We start from the raw sequence: 21,093 nt of genomic DNA on the forward strand, positions 1-21,093 counted from the left end.
TGACATCTCACCAGCGACCTCCCAGCGACTTACCAGTGATCCTTATCAGGATGTATCGTTGTCGGGATCGCTGGTAAGTCGTTATGTGTGACTGGGCCTTAAGCCAAACACAGAGAGATGGATTGATACATACATTCATAGATAAAAAAAACCCCGCTATCCTCATATGCAGTTTGTTTTAAGGCTATGTGCGCACGTTGCGTAAATACATGCAGTTACGCTGCGCTTTGTAGCGCAGCGTAACTGCATGCGTCCTGCGTCCCCTGCACAGTCTATGGAGATTGTGCAGGGGCCATGCGCACGTGGCGTTTTAGAGCGCAGCGCTTCGGCTACTGCCGAAGCGCTGCGTAAAAAGAAGTGACATGTCACTTCTTCCGTGCGCTTTGCCGGCAGCTCCTGCTCTGTCTATGGGAGGAGCTGCAGGCAGAGCGCATGGAATCGGCTTCACTACGGACATTTCTGCAGCGATTTAAAGCGCACATGTGCTCTTCAGATCGCTGCAGAAATTTCTGCAGTGAACTGTACGCAACGTGCGCACATAGCCTAAAAACACAAACTGTGCCTTACTCACCCTGGCCAGGTCAAGTACTGAGTCTCTGCCATTGCTCCAAGTATCTGTTAATGTCTGCAGCATCAACGTCAAATCAACAGCACTGCAGCCAATCAGTGATCTCATTGGCTTGTAAAACACTGAGCTCACTTGATTGGCTACAGTTCTTTTGACATGATGTCAGCGCTGCAGACAATAACAATCCTCAGGAGCAGCGGTGGAGGCACAGTGCCGGACCCTGGGAGGGTGAATAAAGCACAGTTTCCTTATTTGGTACAAACTGCACACAGGGGTTCCCCGAACTTGGAAAAGCCCCAGAAGTTAATGAATTACAGGATATGCAGAATCTTTTCCTACTCACCTATAAATCCGCTATTCTTGCTGTATGACATGCTTTCTTTAGAACAGACAGACCATTAAGTCTTCTAGATTATCATTAATATTCCTTCAATTGTTTAAAACCTACTTCAGAAAAATTTGGCAAGAAATCTTCAGTGAGAAATGTAGAGTATAATTTTGTCTGAGTTGAGCCAAACGTTTGCTACTTTTCAAAGCTATGTTACCAGAATTTTGGTGTGAAATATTAGATGAATTGGGCCCTTTGTACTCTAATGAGTAACTAAAGTCTCCACAATAGTCTTATATGACATGGCTGTATCAATGGAGGTCCAAACACTAGGACTCCCACTGATTCTGAATTTGGCTAGTTTTGCTCCTCACTGTGGATAACCAGTAGGTCACAATACAAGTATGATTGGGGTCTATTGAAATCAAATTAGTCTTAAAGGGACTCTGTCACCAGGTTTTTGCCACCCCACCTGAGCGCAGCATAATGATGTGGAGACAGGGACCCTGATTCCCGTGATGTGTCACTTAGAGGGCTTCTTAGTGTAGTTTTGATAAAATCACTAGATGATTACTAAAGCAGCTGACAGTAGTCAATCATATTCTCAAGTTCCATATAACACCATCCCCATCACTGATTAGCAGCTTTCTATGTACACTACACAGGCAGAAAGGTGCCGATCCATGGTAGGGAAGGATTTATACAAAGTTCAATATTCAGATAACTGGACATCTGTAACAGATATAATAGTGCTTGTTTCAAAATGATATCAAGTAAATCAGTAAGTGACACATCACTGGAATCAGATTCTCTGTCTCTACATTATGCTGCTCTCAGATGAGGTAGCAAAAACTTGGTGACAGATTCCCTAAAGACATCGGCAAGTGCTCTCCCACTCATTTCTATAAAGATCAACTAAACATGGACAGTTATAAGTCACTCTGGTGGTAAAAAAAAGAGAGTTTTAAGGTTTTGTATAATGGTAGAAAAAAAATGTAAAAAAAAAATATCTGCGTTTTTTTTACAATCTTTCATGGGTTGTGTCTGATGGCCTTAAAGAGTATATCCTGGACTTTAAAAAAAAATGTGCCTAAGCACTAACAGGTAGTTGCTACCTACCTGCCTGTTGTGCACGGCGCCGTTCTTTACCGGCACAGAGTAGTCACAGACCACTCCTGATGGTGATTCAGCTGCTTCTGCTGATGCCGCGTCAACAGAGCAGTGGCTTCTAATCTGCTCTGCTCTGTAGAAGGGGTAGGACACCCAACGTCATGCTAATAGATAGCCTATTCCCCCACTTAGGCAGCGGCATGCCTGCTGTCAGTCAGCATGACATCGCCTGTCCCGCCCCACCTACAGAGCAGAAAAGAAGACTCGGCTCTACTGACGAAGCCACTGTATCGCTGGCAGGAGCAGTCTGTGCCAGCGAAAAACGGTGTGATTCACATAAGGCAGATAGCTAGCAACTACCTGCCTGTTAGTGCTTAGCCACATTTATTTATTTGTTTTTTAAGTCCAAGATATATCCTTTAAAGAAGCATTTTTATTACTCTATTCTAAGATTAGTGTCTTTAATTATTCAATTTAGCTAGTACCATGTTGCCCCGAAAATAAGACATACCGTCAAAATAAGCCCTACTGTGATTTTTCAGAATTTTTGAGGATGCTCAACATAGAAGCCCTACTTCAAAAATAATCCCTAGTTACAGTTCATAGAAAAGGTTTATTGGAATAGTGACCAGGCGGCTATACATCTAAAAAAGTCAAAGGAATTGTCAATAGAATGCAATAGGACAGATACATCCTTCAATAAAGGAAAGCAGACACCCCCTAAAGAATAGTCCTCCAAAGAACCGAGGAGACTCAAAGCAATAAGTGTTGGCAAGAGCCAGGCTCTCACACGCCCCTTATTGTTTTGGGTCTTGTGAGTGCGATTCTTTTTGGGGTGTCTGCTTCTCTTGGTGAAGGGTCTGTCCACCATATACTATGGTACAGTACTATCTGTAAACAGATGAACATGAAATATACCATACTAGTATATTGACCCCCAGACATCGTAAGGGCAAAAAGAAAACTATCTATACCTTTGAGTACAGGAAAGGAATCATGGAGGACTCTCCGGGCAAAAATCTTGCTGCTCTCTGCAATGAGAAGATGTTGGATATCCAAATGGTCCTAAAATGGCAAACAGAGTATGATAACCTCATTCAACAGGTTACGGGGAAATGCTAAGAAGCACAATAACGTCGGCAACACATTTTCATGAGTAGGAAAAAATGATCTGGGAATAGGCTGTTGGCTTTGCTTTCGCTATGACTGTAATTGAATAAATGTTGATTTTTTTTTTTTTTGTTCAACTATAAATGTAGATTGAGAAATAAGACATCCCCTGAAAATAAGCCAAAGTGAATCTTTTGGAGTAAAAAATAATAATAATGTTTTATTTCTATAGCGCCAACATATTCCTCAGCGCTTTACAATTCAGAGGGGACATGTACAGACAATATGAGACAATACAAAAAAAATAAATTCAGATACCAGGAGGAGTGAGGGCCCTGCTCGTAAGCTTACAGTCTATGAGGAAATAGGGGAGGCACAAAATAAGACCCTGTAGTTGTTCTTTTCTTGGTAAACATTACTCACAGGGAGAGAGAGGAACAAATGCCACAGGTGATAATGAATTCTACACCGCCATCGTCCCACCCTTATAATGGAGGAGATCACATTTCACCATCCCGGACCGTTTATTGATAATTTAGTAGCTGATTTTGGAGAATATAGATGAGAGGACAATTATTATTATTATTATTATTATTATTATTATATGTTTGTACAGCAGGCAGAGTTGGTACTGGCTCTGGCTGCCCATGTGATGCTGTGCAGATCCATCAGTGATTGATAGCAGACCATAAAGGAGAAGCAGGGGGAAATCTGAAATTCAGGATGGAAGAGGAGGAGATTGTGATAGTCAATCAAGTGGAGGGGTGGAAGGATGCAGAAAAAAAAAGAGTGCTTCTTTAAAGGGGTTATCCACTACTAAGACAACCCCTTTTTATTTCCCAATGTTTGGCCTCATTAAAATAAAAAGGCTTTTATTCACCTCCCATGCTGGCGCCATTCCCGGGGCTTACGTGAGGTTGTGACGTGATGTGAGCCCCGCTGCCAATCACTCCCGGCTTCTCTCTCCCCGCCTTTGGACATATGATTACTCATCACTACGCCTACTTCCTGTTGATTACTGATATGTCCGAAGGTGGGGCGAAAGAAGCCAGAAGTGATTGGACGCGTGGCTCGTATGACGTCATAACCTCACATCCGGGAACGCGGTGCCAGCACAGGAGGTGAGTATAGGCTTTTTTTATTTAATGGGGCCAAACATAGGGAATGAGAATGGGTTGTCCTAGTAGTGGACAACCCCTTTAATACCAGCATAGTCTCAAATAATCTAAAGGTAGTGAATACCATTATATTTCACATTTCTAAGCATTATTGGCTGGTTTCTGATGGATCACAGCTTTTGATATGTAAAATTATAACTACTCTAGTCATAATGTTGTGATGTGAACATTCACAATTAGATGAGTTACTTGCTGCTAGATTATGACATTGATCTCATTCAGAAATTAGATTTCTATTCAATACTGTTACATTCAGGATGTTTGATTTGCTTATGTCTGACGATCTGTTTTTTATCATTATGTTTGCACTGAGCTGTTTTAGCTGTAATGTTATTATTCTCCAATATTCAGCTCAACAATCATGTGTCACCTGAAAAGAAATCCGCTTTATGTGAACTACAGACTGTTCTAGATCAGGAGAGGAGACTTCACCAAGAGGAGCATGACAAGGTGACAGACAGGCTCATTCAGGTATTGTGCTTCCCTAATCCACCACAAACCACACTTCATTCATCAAAGCAATAACGGACCACTGAAAAGCAAGAACGTCTACAAGGTGGCCTTGCCTTTGTTTTCCATGAGATGTCTCCTTTATGTGTCTGCAGTGTAGTACAAGAAGACGCACAATGGGTGTCTGATCCTCTGGTGCCCTGCGCAATTATACTAGTGATCATTTTAGAAAGTTATGTGTCCTCCACCGTCACCTTCATGGCTGGGAGGGTTTTATAACCTGGTGTCTAGACCACATTAGTACAGTTATCATGTATTCTTATTAAACAATGATAAGGGTCATTTCGATACTAGACACTTGTAGTTAAGTATTTCAACTAAAATGAGATTTATTTTATTGATATTCTGATTTTATAGTTTTAGAAAGGTTAATTTTCCCTTATTTATTGGGCTATTTTTTGTATTGTTTAAATTAGGTCTTATAGATATTCACTTTTAGGGTACGCTTACACGAGCGTATGACTTGGACGAGTGCAATGCAAGAAAATCTCTCATTGCACTTGGACCAATGTTAGTCAATGAGGGAGAGCAGATGGTCAGCTTCTTTCTCATCCAGATTCTGGATTAGCGAAAAGTCGCATCATGCTGCGATTGTCAGCGAGAGCCATGTCACTTGCACCCATACAAGTCTATGGGTGCGAGTGAAACATCGGGCTGCACTTAGATGAGATCTGAGTGCAGTGTGGTATACGCACAGGCTGACAATGGAGGAGATGAGGAGATGAAGGCTACTTTCACACTTGCGTTGGACGGGATCCGTAGCATTGCGTTGTGTGACGCATGCAACGGATGCGTTGCATATAGTGGCACAACGGATGCTACAGATCGTACAAAATAACGCAATCCGCTATAGGTTTTTTTTCCTTGACTTTACACATCTAAGCATGCGCAGTTGTGTAAAGACGGTTGCGTTAACGGAATCCGTCAAATGACGGATTCTAACGGAATCCGCCACCATAGGCGTCCATTATAAAAACAACGGACACCAAGGGATTCCTGCAGGTTGCGTTTTTTTGACACTCCGCCAAGCACAGAAAAACGCTACATGCAGCGTTCCATTAGCCCGACGGTCACTCGCGGTCAGCGTCAAAACAACTGATGCGCCGCGGGACGGATGCAATGCAAGACCATCCGTTGCTATCCGTAGCTAATAGAAGTCTATGAGGAATATAACGGATTCCTGCAATGGTTACTGTAATTCCTCAAGGCTGCGAATAGCAACGGAAGCCGTCCAACGCAAGTGTGAAAGTAGCCTAATCCTTCCCTCTCCTCCGCAGCTGTGATCCGATCGCAGGATCAAATAACAATTGCATGACACTCGGCTCACACTGGCAGCACGGCGGGAGCAATCAGCAATCGCATCAGATGCCATACCATCGTGTGAATCCAACTTTAAAAGGATTGTCCAGTCCTGGGTTGCAAAACTGCAGTTATGCTATATGTCTACAGGCTTCTGAATCTTGACACTGTGTGGTGGGCACGTTGACAGGATTTTCTAGTATTGCCAGACAGACTGTTTTTGACTTGCCATTTTCATACTTGCAGTCATGTGCTGACTAGACGTGATCATACTGTCTCAATAGAAGTTCATGTCTAGTTGGAATGTAAGCATAAGTATACAAATCACATATATATGGTCATGTGCCCGAATGCTCTCACCGACAATACTGGAGAATCCAGACAGTGTGTGTACTGTATGCTGTCAGAATTCGGACATTTGCAGTCACATAGAGTAACTTTGATCCCAAGCCTGGGCAACCCCTTTAAAGGGAACCTGTCATCAGGAATTTGGCTTTCAACCTAAACGTTTCCCCCTCTGCAGCTCGTGGGCTGCATTCTAGGAAGGTTTTTGTACTTTTTGTGCCCCTTTTTAAACCAAAATAAACACTTTATAAACTTGTACCTTTCTGTTTGAAAATCTTGTTAATTTTCCATGGGGGCGGGCCATGTGGCGTCCGTTGCTGTAGCTTACGCCGCCCCCCATGCTCCAAATCATGCCTCATAACGCCGCCCACTGCGCCGAGGTCCCGTGCACGCCGGGACACCTAGTGACGTGGTCGCATGCACGAGAGTATGGGCGGCGCTGTGATTGCATCGCAAGTGCGCGCCCATACTCTCGTGTGCGCGCTCTCCCCTCTGTACGTCGCTCAGATCCTCTGCTTCTCCTGTGCTCCGCTCCTCCCATCTATTTCCTGCTGCAGGGTACGATGGGAAGGAGGTGACGTCGGGCCGGCGCAGAACGCTGGAGGCAGTGGGGGAGAGCGCGCACACGAGAGTATGGGCGCGCACTTGCGATGCATTCACAGCGCCGCCCATACTCTCGTGCCTGCGACCACGTCACTAGGTGTCCCGGCGTGCACGGGACCTCGGCGCAGTGGGCGGCGTTATGAGGCATGATTTGGAGCATGGGGGACGGCGTAAGATACAGCAACGGACGCCACACGGCCCGCCCCCATGGAAAATTAACAAGATTTTCAAACAGAAAGGTACAAGTTTATAAAGTGTTTATTTTGGTTTAAAAAGGGGCACAAAAAGTACAAAAACCTTCCTAGAATGCAGCCCACGAGCTGCAGAGGGGGAAACGTTTAGGTTGAAAGCCACATTCCTGATGACAGGTTCCCTTTAAGTTCGTTCTTTCACTCGAAAGTAACCTTTGCACTCATAATGATGGTTCTTCCTCTTTTCATTATATAAACTATATAAACTTTCTCAGAGTTGGATCCTGCTCTCCCCATCAGAAATACTACACTCATATTGATAGGCATGTTTAATTTTTAGTAGGTAGGGCTGATTCCCAGCACCCCATCAGCTGATGCTGCGTACATCGGAAGCGACACAGCTCTGCACATTATGGAGTGGCTATGAATGGCACTGTAAGTTCTCTTCCAAAGAGGTGATTGTGAGAGAGTTTGCAGTACAGTTTACATCATTATTAATGTATGAATTTGTGCCACCTAGGATAGGTCAACATTAGTAAAGTTCCAGGCGAGCAGGTGTCATACCTAAATGGAACAGGTGACTCAAAAATTCAGCCATAGCTACGAACATATCAAAAGATAATGAACAACAATAAAGGGCACCACATTACCAATACCTTAAAAAGTGGTACACTCTGTCCTCAAAGAAAAGCTAACCAAAGAAAGAGTGGGAAATGGAGGCACATGCTTCAATGAAGCAGGTAAAAATTGTCATCATAACTAGAGATGAGCAGACCTGTTGGTTGAAATTCAGTCTTGTGGGTTTGGCCGGATTTAACATATGGGTCATTCCATGTCAAGTGGACCAGTTTTAAAAATCGTCCCCACTCGACCTTCTCCGATTTTGCTGAAAATTTATAAGGATGTACATGTATGTTTGAAAAGAGGTTCTGTAAATTTTTAGGGCCAGATCTCAAATACATTGGGCACTGTTGACCTTTCACTGGAGGTCCCACCAAGCCTGCAGCTTCAGCTAAGAGGATTTTGCAAACTTTGGCACATAGCCATTAGAGTTCTATACTGGCTATGATGCTGAAATTTGGCATACTAGCTCAACTTTTGCTGCTAAACATGATAAAATTATTACCGGCTATGACAAAACAATATTTCAGCTGCAATTTTGTGTCAAAGTAGCTTGTAAAACGCCTCGCATAAAATTTATGCCTAACTTTGCCCATATATAACTCAAGACCAAAAACAATAGTAACTGGTGCTTTGCCCTGTACACCAAACATCTACATGACTTTGCATTGCTGCAATATCACAGTCAAAGCATATGTATTTGTGGAAATATTCACACCCACATATGATGACAAACTTTAAAAAAACAAATTTTACCTATTTTTAGGTCAAATTTCTCAAAAAGGGTACCCCTAAAATATATTAATTCTGATATCATTAGAAAGAGCACATTTTTCTCTACAAGGATCATTGGTTTTTTTTTTGGAGTCTCTCAGTTTAAGAAAAGAAAAATGCCACTGAACATGGTGTTATTTATTAATACGCAATGAGTGGTAACTGCACTATTCAAACCCTTGCGTTGGTCCATGGTGGTTATACCACAACCAATTCACTAAGAATTGGTCTTATAATCCTATTAAGAATTGTAATAATGCTGTCTTTCAAGAATTGGCAGCCCCATCGCCTAGGAGCCATGGCCGATAGCCGTGCAAGGCCAGCCGCGGGCGGTCTCTTTATTGCAGGTTCCGAAGCCTGATGGTGGGTGTCTTTGCCTAGGATCCCAAGCCTAATATTGGGTATCTTTTGTTGGTTCCCAAGCCATAATGTTCAGTCTAAGGCTATGTGCGCACGTTGCGTCGGTGTACCTGCAGTTTATTCTGCACGTTTTCCTTCCCTTGGTTTTTGACCAAATGGCTTTTGACAATTTTTTAGCGCTAAAAACGCATGCGTTTTTACCGCGTTTTTAGTGCGTTTTTAGCGCTTTTTACCTGCGTTTTCACCTGCGTTTCTGCAGATGCGTTTTTGAGATCAAGACACTGAGAAATAAAGTTGAATTAGTCAAAAAGAATGAAAAAAGAGAAAAAAAGTATAAAATTAACTTTTAATAAAATTATATGGGAAATGATCAATTTTAATGTAATAATAGTGGTTATGCACATTTTAACAGAAAAATAGCTAAAGTTTATTATTTTTTAACATTTAAATTTTCGGTTATTGTGTGTGTGTAAAGGAACATTAGAACCCATTAATTTTTGGCCAGAAAAGCATGCGTTTTTGGAGCCAAAAACGCAGTTGAAAAGCAGGTAAAAAGCATGAAAAACGCAGGAATTGTGATTTTGGTTGCTTTTTGCCATTTCTCATTGACTCCAATGTTAAGGAAACGCTGCAGAAATGGCAAAAACAACTGACATGCTGCTTCTTTTTCAGCATGGTTTTTGACCACAAATATGCAAATTAAACGCTGCTGAACAAAAAGCAAAGTGCAGACAGGATTTCTGCTTTTCCCATAGACTTTGCTGGAAATCAAAAACGCTGCTGCCAAAAACGCTGCAGAAACGCGGTAAAAAACGCAACGTGCGAACATAGCCTTAGTGGTCTGGAATTGTTGCTGAATTTGCCACATAATGGGATCAGAGAAGCTGTATTGTCGGCCCATTGCTGTTGCAGCTGGTGCTGGAATTATTGCAATGATTGACTGCTCGGGAATGCAGCATGTATCATTTCTCACAGGCCAGTGAAAGAAGCTAGCTGGTCCATGAGGATGCATAAAATTTATTAATGCATCATGGTCGTCGACTGAAATTTCAGAAATATTTCCAATCCACCAGTTCCTATCGTAAATGCAGGCAATGTATTGCCCTGGCTGGAGGTTTGCAATTGGCACAAAAGGCATTTCTGATTTGACCGATCTATCTACATGGGCAATGAAAGATGAAGGGTCATTTGACACCCTTGAAATGCGAATCTTTTGTCATCAATTGGCACAAACTGGTGATTTTCTCTTGTTCCAGCAATTGTATGTCCATCTTTGAACCTTTCCTCTTGAACTGCCCGTATTTCGTCAATTTTTTCTTTTGGAACAAAAACAAACTTGATTCCTTGCAGTTGCTCGTTGCAAAAGTTGATTAAATCCACCGGGGTCAGTATTTGGTTTTCAGTTGGGCGTTGAAGACTGGCACGAGCTGCCAACCTCTTTGCTGTCCCTCCAATCCCATCACAGGGCGACTTTCCATGACTGGTACCAAAAAAATTCCATTCAGCGCTGATATTGAAATCAGCATTGTGGTGGCACAAATTGAGAACATTTTTGAGATTTTTGTACTGGGCTGCAGATCCATCGCTGAAGCAACAATTCCAGAGCACTTAGACTGAACATTATGGCTTGGGAACCAACAAAAGATACCCAATATTAGGCTTGGGATCCTAGGCAAAGACACCCACCCTCAGGCTTCGGAACCTGCGATAAAGAGACCGCCCGCGGCTGGCCTTGCACGGCTATTGGCCATGGCTCCTAGGCGATGGGGCTGCCAATTCTCGAAATATAGCATTATTACTATTCTTAATAGGATTATAAGACCAATTTTTATTGAATTGGTTGTGGTATAACCACCATGGACCAACGCAAGGGTTTGAATAGTGCAGTTAGCATTCATTGCGTATTAATAAATAACACCATGTTTTTTACTGCACTTTTCTATGTCCTGTTGTGTATAAATATGTGACTCTTCAGATTTTGTGTTATACCATGCCTGATGAAGAGACCTGAGTAGTCTCGAAAGCTTGCAATTATTACCATCTTTTCAGTTAGCCATTGAAAGGTATCAACCACTGAGGACTCTCAGTTCTTTTAAACAATTTTTTTTTTCACCATGTTCAGTGGCATTTTTCTTTTCTTAAACTGAGAGACTCCAAAAAAAAACCCAATGATCCTTGTAGAGAAAAATGTGCTCTTTCTAATATCAGAATTAATATATTTTAGGGGTACCCTTTTTGAGAAATTTGACCTAAAAATAGGTAAAATTCGGTTTTTTAAAGTTTGTCATCATATGTGGGTGTGAATATTTCCACAAATACATATGCTTTGACCGTGATATTGCAGCAATGCAAAGTCATGTAGATGTTTGGTGTACAGGGCAAAGCACCAGTTACTATTGGTTTTTGGTCTTGAGTTATATAGGGGCAAAGTTAGGCATACATTTTATGCGACACGTTTTACAAGCTACTTTGACACAAAATTGCGGCTGAAATATTGTTTTGTCATAGCCGGTAATAATTTTATTGTGTTTAGCAGCAAAAGTTGAGCTAGTATGCCAAATTTCAGCATCATAGCCAGTATAGAACTCTAATGGCTATGTGCCAAAGTTCGCAAAATCCTCTTGGCTGAAGCCGCAGGCTTGGTGGGACCTCCAATGAAAGGTCAACAGTGCCCAATGTATTTGAGATCTGGCCCTAAAAATTTACAGAACCTCTTTTCAAACATACATGTACATCCTTATAAATTTTCAGCAAAATCCGAGAAGGTCGAGTGGGGACCACTGGTCCACTTGACATGGAATGACCCATAAAGTTCGTTTCTGGACTTGGACTTGACCCCATTAAAAGTCACTGATTGGGCAGTTCAGGTTGCCGCCCACATGCAGCCACCATAAACAGTGCACTTCCGGGAGAGGATGGGCAGGTTTTTACTTTTTTTTTTCGTGCACACTACATCCGATAATGCTCTTGATACCACCAGTGAGAGACATTCAATCACTGCAAACAGCTCGCACTGGGCTGAGCACAGAGCACAGCAATTCTGGAGTGAGGGATCCGCATATGTAGAGCATCTGAACTCGAACACTGTTTTTTTTTGTAAAGTCTATGTTCGGCTCGAACACTGAACTTTACTTTTCAGGTTCACTCCTCTATAATGATAACATACTATGCATATAGTGACAGTTTGTTAGTTGCTAGTGGTCGTAATCATCCATACCTAAGCTGCTGCAATGCCTTGCACATGAGGTAAGTAATATAGGTAATCTGGAGAACTATACTACATCTGTAATTAAAAGTATTTGCTAATATTATTATTATACATACCACATATTGGGATAGGGTCTTGGAGATGGGAAAACCCCTTTAAAGTAATTTCCCAGGATATATAAATTTGATGGTTTCAGCTTAAAATGTTAAATGTAAAAGTAGTTTTACAACACATCAAAGAGGCATATATTTGATACGGGCAGATAGTCTACTTCAAAGGGGTTAATCAGTTAGAAATGTAATAATATTTAGTAAGTGTATTTAATAAAATATAATTTAATACAATTATATTGTAATTATATAGTATAAAGTTATAACCTTCTATTATTACAGATGCCTCATTCTTCAGCTATTCTCTTTAATCTGGGCTTCAACAGCCCCTTTTTTGTCTTGTCCTCAATGTAAGAGTTTCTTGTGTCACACGTGTGTGTGTGTGCGTGTGTGCGTGTGTGTGTGTGCGTGTGTGCGCGCGTGTGTGTGTGTGTGCATGCGTGTGTGTGTGCGTGTGTGTGTGTGTGTGTGTGCGTGTGCGTGTGCGTGTGCGTGTGTGTGTGTGTGTGTGTGAAAGAGGCTAACTGCTCACTTAAACTCCTAGGCCAGCACCCTTCTCTTTGTATTTTCTGTGCCAGAGAATAGGGGATAGCTAAGCTAATGAGATGGCCAGTCAGCCAGCCCCCTGGTCAGCCAGCCCCCTTCACACTCACATCTGATGATGGATCCAACATTGGAAACTCTATCCTTTGTTGAACTCATGCTGCTGACCTCAGGACTGGAGGTGATAGCTGAAGATTGGCACTTGTTATTATATATTTATATATTTGTTTCTTGTATAAAGAACTATTTTATGCTCATTTAAGTACAATTTTGTTTAACTGCACAACCTCTTTAAAATAGACTATCCTCTCATATTATGTGTATCCTTCTCTGAGGTGTTGTGAAACTAATGTATATTATATAATGTAGTTTTGTAACGGTTTTCAATCCAATAATGACCATTTAATATTTTATAAAATATTTGCATACTGTTTTAGGGAAGACATGATTTGTAAATGACCTATTGATTAAATCAGGTTTTTAAGTCAAATTTATTTCGTTTTTTTTTAAATTTTGTCAAATTTTACAATCTGCATTAAAAAAAAGAGCAATCTTTGTTAACTGGCAACTGGATAGTGATGGGAGGAGGAGCATTGTCAGCCCTTATTGTGATTGGTGGAGCATGTGTTTTCAGCTGTGTTATCTGTCATGGTAATCCTGCCTCTTATTTATTTAGTTTTTTTCTTAAAGGGAATCTGTCAGCAGGAGTTTGCTATGTAAGCTGAAGACGGCATACTGTAAGAGTTAAGAGAAGCACAGTTGCTTTTTGTTTTGGTTTTTTTTATCAATATGTGTGCAATTGTTTACATAAACTAGAGGGTTTATTACCCTGTAATTAACATTACAGGACTATAAACACATGCAAGGCAGTCTGACACGCCCCCTGCTGTGATTGACACATTACAGTCAATGTACAATCTCTATTGAGAGCCTGGTGTGGGCAGGACAGTTCCCTGGAATCAGCTTCATGCTTAAAACTGATTTTTTTTTATTATGACAGAATAGCTGCATTCAGTAATCTATGTGATACACCATTGGAGTCAGAATCTCTTTGCCTACATTATGTTGGTATCAAATGAGGTAGCAAAAACCTGCTGACAGATTCCCTTTAATAAAGATTGTAATATGAAAAAACAAAATCATGTTACCCCCCAAAAAATTCTATTTAAACAATAGGTAATTATTTTAGTGATAGCTTCCCTTTAAAGGGAACCTGTCACCATTTTTTCGGCCTATAAGCTGCGGCCACCACCACCAGGCTCTTATATACAGCATTCTAACATGCTGTATATAAGAGCCCAGGCCGCTGTGTAGAACATAAAAAAACACTTTATAATACTCACCTAGGAGGTCGCTCCGGTGCACAATGGTCGGATGGGTGGCGCCATTCTCCGGGACTGGCGCCTCCCCTTTCGGCCATCTTGGTCTTTCTTTTTCTGAAGCTGTGGTGCATGTTGTGTCTACATCATACACACGCGCTGGCACTGAGATCCTGTGCAGGCGCACATTGATCTGCCCTGCTCAGGGCAGATCAAAGAATTGTAGTACGCCTGTGCAGGACCGGTGAGTGTGTATGATGTAGACGCATCATGCACTGCAGCTTCAGAATAAGGAAGACCAAGATGGCCGAAAGGGGAGGCGTCGGTCACGGAGAACGGCGCCACCCATCTGACCAGTCTGCACTGGAGCGACCTTCTCCTAGGTGAGTATTATAAAGTGTTTTTTTTTATGTTCTACACAGTGGCTTGGGCTCTTATATACAGCATGTTAGAATGCTATATATAAGAGCCCGGTGGTGGTGGCCGCAGCTTATTGACCGAAAAAGTGGTGACATGTTCCCTTTAATGTTTACTCATGGGTTAATATCACGCCATGTTGCTGTGCGGTGTGTCTTTCTTGACCTAAATGATTACAAAATTCTTCTGGTTTGCCGACATATATAAAGGATATATATGGATATAAAGGATATTATTCTTTTAAAGGAAGAGTAAACCTGAATGAAAAATGCTGTTGTAAACCCCATGTGAACAAGATGGGGTAAAATTGACCACAAAAGGGTCATCACTGGTTACCCCAAAGCGTCATGCCTATTTCAAATGACTTAATCTGTCTTCATGAAAATGTGAACTATTTAATTTGGGCCAGAGAATAGTTTACATCAGAAATTGACTATATCTCACTGACTGCGCTGGTTTATATGATTTATGCAGTTGGGTGCTGCAGTTAATGTAAATGTTCAAAAGCTGGTGATAGATTTGGGTGGTGCTGACAGATCCATAGGTGTTATCAAATATTTATCTCCTGCTGCAGAGCGGTGCACACCCTTTCTAGTCTCTGCAGCTTGGGGCGATTTTATTCACTTAGTAGGTGAATGAAAACAGTTATTGACGTGCGCTCTGTATTTACAGTCTGCATGTTGTGTCTGTCAAATAGCGAAATAGCACCGAACCGCAGAATTGCCTCCTCAATTGTACAGATTTGAAATATACGGTAGTATGTTGAGTAGGCAGTGATAATAAGATGTATTTTCCATTACTCAGCTAGAAGAAGAACATCTGAAAAACATCCGGAGGAAAGACTTGGAGGTCCAGAGCCTCACACTGCAGAATAAACTGGAGGAGAAGACATGGAGCCAGGAAAAGAGCGTTCTCCAACAAGAGCTAAGAAACTTCAAGCAAAACGTCTTTGTTCTCTATGTGAAGTTAAAATGGCTGCTGGCACATTGGCGACAGTGCAAAAGGGTGGAAGAAGGGGAAGCGGGAGATGAGTTATTACAGGTGGATTGCTAATATCTGTAGCGCTTCTCTAAATGTTCTACTCTTTGAATGAGTTTGGTGTCAATTGTTTGGTGCCAGACGTCTTAGGGGTACTTTGCACGTTGCGACATCGCTACTGCGATCTCGTCGGGGTCCAATCGAAAGTGACGCACATCCGGCGCCGGTAACTACGTCGCAACATGTAAAGCCCAGAAGCACCGATAAACGATCGCAAAAGCGTTGGAAATCGGTGATCTGTGTAGTGTCGGTCATTTCCATAATTTAGCTGCAGCGACAGGTACGATGTTGTTCCTTGTTCCTGCGGCAGCACACATCGCTGTGTATGAAGCTGCAGGAGTAAGGAACATCTCCTTACCTGCGTCCCGCCTGCAATGAGGAGAAGAGGTGGGCGGGATGTTTACGTCCCGCTCATCTCCGCCCCTCCGCTTCTATTGGCTGTCTGCCGTGTGAGGTGTCGCTGTGACGCCGCACGACCCGCCCCCTTAGGAAGGAGGCGGGTCGCCGGCCAGAGCGACGTCGCATGGCAGGTAAGTGCATGTGAAGCTGCCGTAGCGATAATGTTCGCTACGGCAGCTATCACCATGATATCGCATGTGCAACGGGGGGCGGGGACTATCGCGCTCGGCATCGCTACAATCGGCTAGCGATGTCGCAGCGTGGAAAGTACCCTTAAGACATAAAATCACTGTGCATGTAGTACAGCATGACATGATACATATAGAGTTCTTGTACAATAGAAAATTCATGAAGAGCTGTAGCAAGCTGTCAACCACACAAACAAGTTTTTTAGGTGTTTCTTAGGGTATTTTTCAAAGTGTTTTATAGGCCAAATAGAATAAAGAGCACAAGGCGTATGTAGATATATAGTCAAAAGATAAGAGAGCTGGGTATGAATCCATCTGTCATGTCCAAGAGGCCAAGAGTGTCTTTAGAAGAAGCATTGCACACACACACGCACACATGTGTATTGCTGTAAATAGACCGCTTTTTCAGAATGTCATACACATTTGAATCACTTTACAAAGAGAGCTCCCTCATGTGTCATCCACATGTATCTTTATACAGAGATAGCTTCCTCAGGCAAAAATCCACAAGTGTATCACCATACAATGATGGCTTTCTCAGAGGATCAGCCACTCGTGTATCACTGAATAAAGACCCCCCTCCTCAAGTGTATAGCCACATGTGTATCGCTATTCAAAGACAGCTGTTTCAGAGGGTTTTGCACACATGTATCACTATATCAAGACATCTTCAGGCTGTCATCCACACGTTTCACTGTACAAAGATAGCTACCTGAGGGTGTAATCCACGCATATATTGCTGTCCAAATACAGCTTTCTCAAGGGGGTCACTGATATGTGTATCTTTGTCATAGAGAAGATTATCAACACGTTTCGCAGTACAAAGAGAGCATCCTCATGAGGATACGCTAAAAAAGTTGTCTTTATACATTGTTATATATGGGGATTGCTTCTCCCAATGACAATCTTGGCCTTGATTTATTGCTTCATACCCAGACTTGTTGTGCTTATACATTTTCGGTCATCAGGAGGATATATCTTTCATTGCAGTGCGCTGCTACATCTATTGGTGCATTCTTATTGTGTGCATTTTTATATGTTCATTGAAGTTGGCATGGTATATGGGCATAAAGATATGCCATTTTGTGTGCCACATTTTTGCCTATTAAATGCACCTCAGTGGGTTTTGCACTTTATTATAAATATATATTTCTTCCACTAATTTTACTGCATAAAATGGGTGACCATTGATTAGTCTCCTTATCATGTGCATTAGCTGTTGTGTTTAGCTTTGTATAGTGTTTAGTGTGTTTTGTATTCCAAAAGTTGTTGTATATTTCTATATACAGTGTGTCCACCCATATCCTGTCCACCGCCATTAACTTGAGAATGGCGGCAGCTATAGGCATAGAAGTGGTGTCTAGGTATAGTAAAGTAGCCATGTGCTACGCAATGAAACCACCTATAGCACCACCTGGTGGAAAACAGCGGAGTTAGCATTTTTATCTCTAAAACAGAACGAGATAGAGAAAAAAGTGAATTACAAAGTTGTAGGGCATCATCAATTCAATACGAATCGACACCTTGCATACAGAAATGCTATGATATGAAACCAATGACCCCCCCAAAACATTGAATGCTGGTCATACATATGGCGCTCATTTAACTTTCATGCTCAAAGTGGCCACTGTCAGCTGCAATGCACATCTGGACTCTGCACAGAATACTGAATCCTGCTGCACGTTGTGCAATATGGTAGGTGACACGTTTGCACAAGCATCTGTGATACGTCGTCGTAGGTCCTGCAATGTTGGTGGAGGGGGCACATACACCTGCTGTTTGATGTGACCTCACAGAAATAAGTTCAATGGGGTCAGGTCAGGTGAGCGTGGAGGCCACTCCATGCAGCCACCATACCCAATGACTTGTAGGAAGGTCTCCATGAGGTATCGCTTCACGTCCGCAGCCTTGTGAGTTTTACACGTTCTAATCATAGCACTTCTGTATGCAAGGTGTCGATTCGTATTGAATTGATGATGCCCTACAACTTTGTAATTCACTTTTTTCTCTATCTCGTTCTGTTTTAGAGATAAAAATGCTAACTCCGTTGTTTTCCACCAGGTGGCGCTATAGGTGGTTTCATTGTGTAGCGCATGGCTACTTTACTATACCTAGACACCACTTCTTTGCCTATAGCTGCCGCAGTTCTCAAGTTAATGATGGCGGACAGGATATGAGTGGACACACTGTATATGAGCATTACTTGTGTGTGACTTTTTTTGTTGATATTATTAAAGCACCACTCCAACGTTTTGGTTTGGGTTTTTTTTTATTTCACTGCTGGAGTGGTGTCACTCATGTCTGCTCCCTGACCGTAGTAAAATGCCTACATCTTGTGCTTTTCCTGGCGTTGCTCTGGTTTTTCTCCGCCATCTTGTGACTGCATCACCTGATTGTCTAGAAGTCATAACTAACCCTCACAAGCTCTCATTGTAAGTCTATGATAGCATTATTCTGGCACTCATAGACTTACAATGAGAAGTGACTTCTGGCTCGTTCAGCAAATACTGAAACAAACTTAATAACAGCTACCCGAAGATGACCAGAGAGGCACCTGGAACAGAAGAAGATGGCAAGTAAATATTTTACTAGTCATGGAACATGCACTAATTATAGCACTCTGGCGGCGAAATATAAAATATGGTGCTTTTACCTGTTAGTTTACACACGTGCGGCACTCTAGATTTTGGGTATTTTTGGTAGTCTTTTTACTTGGTTGCTGTTGATGTCTGTTGTACATGATAGCTTGCGAAGCATAATTATAAATGGACGCTGATGTCCAGATGTGAATAGAGCCTTATACCTACTAGGCCTTTTTCAGTTTTTATTGATTTTGGCATAGTTTACAGTGGTTGAAGCTATGTATTTAGATTGCCAGTTGTCCTGATTAAACATTGGCTGGGGTCTGAAAAGGATCTTGGTAGGATCCACTTTTGGAGAAGGCTTTACTGCTGCCCACTTCATAAAGAACATATGAGTGATGTCTTTCAAATGAAGACGTGTTGAGACGTGGTCGTTCATCAGTGGCGATGATATGACTTTGGTTATGATATAAAGAATAATATGGTACGAGGCTTTGAGATCGTGCAGAGAGATACGTGGTACATAATCCCATGCCTTTCAGTTCTGAAGTCACAGGGGTTGTAATATACCGTAGCTATTTCATTATTTTTTTTTTTTTAAGTGGAAAAGTAAATGCAGGATTGAACTAAACCTTTACATTTTTGAGATTCCTCTTTGTTGATGTTGTAGAGCCGTCCATTGCCAGCAGACTCTTGTGCATGGGTCCGATGCTAATGCCTTCACCATGCATGATCTGCCGGAGCAGCTGTACTGTTCAGCCTCGTCCAGCTCTGCGCAGCTGATCAGATCGCGCAGGAGACGTATTATAGGACACGTTCACTATGGGTACAATATCTGAGGATGCCCAATGCGCCTTCCATCATTGTCCCAAATACAAAAATCTGTATAGACAAACATGAAATCATAATTGTGCATAACGAAATTTGTCATAAAGGTTATAAATTAGTGGGTGGATAATCAGGTATATAACTATATAATTAATCGTGTTAACAAATCCTCCCGGGCACAGAAACACCCTTAAATAATATAGTGATTTACATTGTCCTCATGCAAAGAATCGTTGCTGAACATTCATGCTGTTACTAGATGGCTGCACATGGCGCTGGTGTAGGTGACTGTATTAGCCTGAAGCACCGCATTCACTTGTACTGATTTCTTACAGAAGTGATGTGAACCGTTGACTCTTTGCAGATTGACCAGCTAAACGCCCTTCCTGAATTTGCTGCACACTTTGACTTCAGAGAAGGTGACACTGACTTGGAAGAAGTCGAGGAGGAGGAGGATGAGGATGATGATGGAGTGTTTGCCTTAACAGATTATCCCCAACATTCCACAGCAGAGCACAGCCGAGACCTCAGCCCCCAGCTCCAGACAGCGGAGATGCTCCAGCATCAGAAGCAGGTACCGTGCTGTTCCACAAGTCACCGGCATCTGCCGAAAGTCTTTTTGCATTCATCAAGCCGGTATACGTCTATATATTTTGGTGTGTAGAACATCGTAGTAGGTAATGCTCTTTTATGGAGAAAGGTCTAGGGAATAAAAAGTCTACTACTTGTTATACAGTTAAGGGGGCTTTACACGCAACGACATCGCTAACGAGATGTCGTTGGGGTCACGGAATTCGTGACGCACATCCGGCCTCGTTAATGATGTTGTTGCGTGTGACACGTATGAGCGACCGCCAACGATCAAAAATACTCACCTAATCGTTGATCGTTGACACGTCGTTCAAATCCAAAATATTGTTGATGGTGCTGGACGCAGGTTGTTCGTCGTTCCTGAGGCAGAACATATCGCTAGGTGTGACACCCCAGGATCGAGGAACAACAGCGTATCTGCGTCCTCCAGCAACGAGGTGGGCGTGACTTTCCTGCCGCTGCTCTCCACCTCTCCGCTTCTATTGGACGCCTGCCATGTGATGTCGCTGTGACGCCGCACGAACCGCCCCCCCTTAGAAAAGAAGCTGTTCGCAGCCCACAGCGACGTCGTTAGGCGGGTATGTGTGACTGGTACTAGCGATATTGTGCGCCACGGGCAGCGATTTGCCCGTGACGCACAAATAACGGGGGCGGGTGCTTTCACGATCATGTAAATGGCTATTTTACCATGGGAACCTACGGACGATGTCTGCCTCACTGGCGGTCACTGACAGAAAAGGGCCCTTGTGCAAGAACAGTATATAGGCCCTCTGCAGCCCAAAAACTCATCAAAATGCACAATTCAACCTGCTCTGGAGATAGAAATGGTCACCTCTTGGGCCCCTGTGCGGCTGCACCAATGATATGTCTGCC

At 42.5% G+C, this 21,093-nt stretch overlaps 1 protein-coding gene across 4 annotated transcripts in view; it reads left to right on the forward strand.

Moving 5' to 3' along the window:
* Positions 1–21,093, forward strand: part of MTCL1 (microtubule crosslinking factor 1) — a 238,040-nt gene that overhangs the window by 155,889 nt on the left and 61,058 nt on the right. For all 4 annotated transcript variants that reach the window (XM_075314532.1, XM_075314533.1, XM_075314535.1 and 1 more), the window contains 3 exons: positions 4,646–4,765; positions 15,399–15,635; positions 19,994–20,203. In XM_075314532.1, the coding sequence (XP_075170647.1) occupies positions 4,646–4,765; positions 15,399–15,635; positions 19,994–20,203 (567 nt within the window). The remainder of the gene's footprint in view (positions 1–4,645; positions 4,766–15,398; positions 15,636–19,993; positions 20,204–21,093) is intronic.

This window comes from Anomaloglossus baeobatrachus, chromosome 6, assembly GCF_048569485.1.
Source record: "Anomaloglossus baeobatrachus isolate aAnoBae1 chromosome 6, aAnoBae1.hap1, whole genome shotgun sequence".
In the NCBI taxonomy this organism is placed as follows: domain Eukaryota; kingdom Metazoa; phylum Chordata; class Amphibia; order Anura; family Aromobatidae; genus Anomaloglossus; species Anomaloglossus baeobatrachus.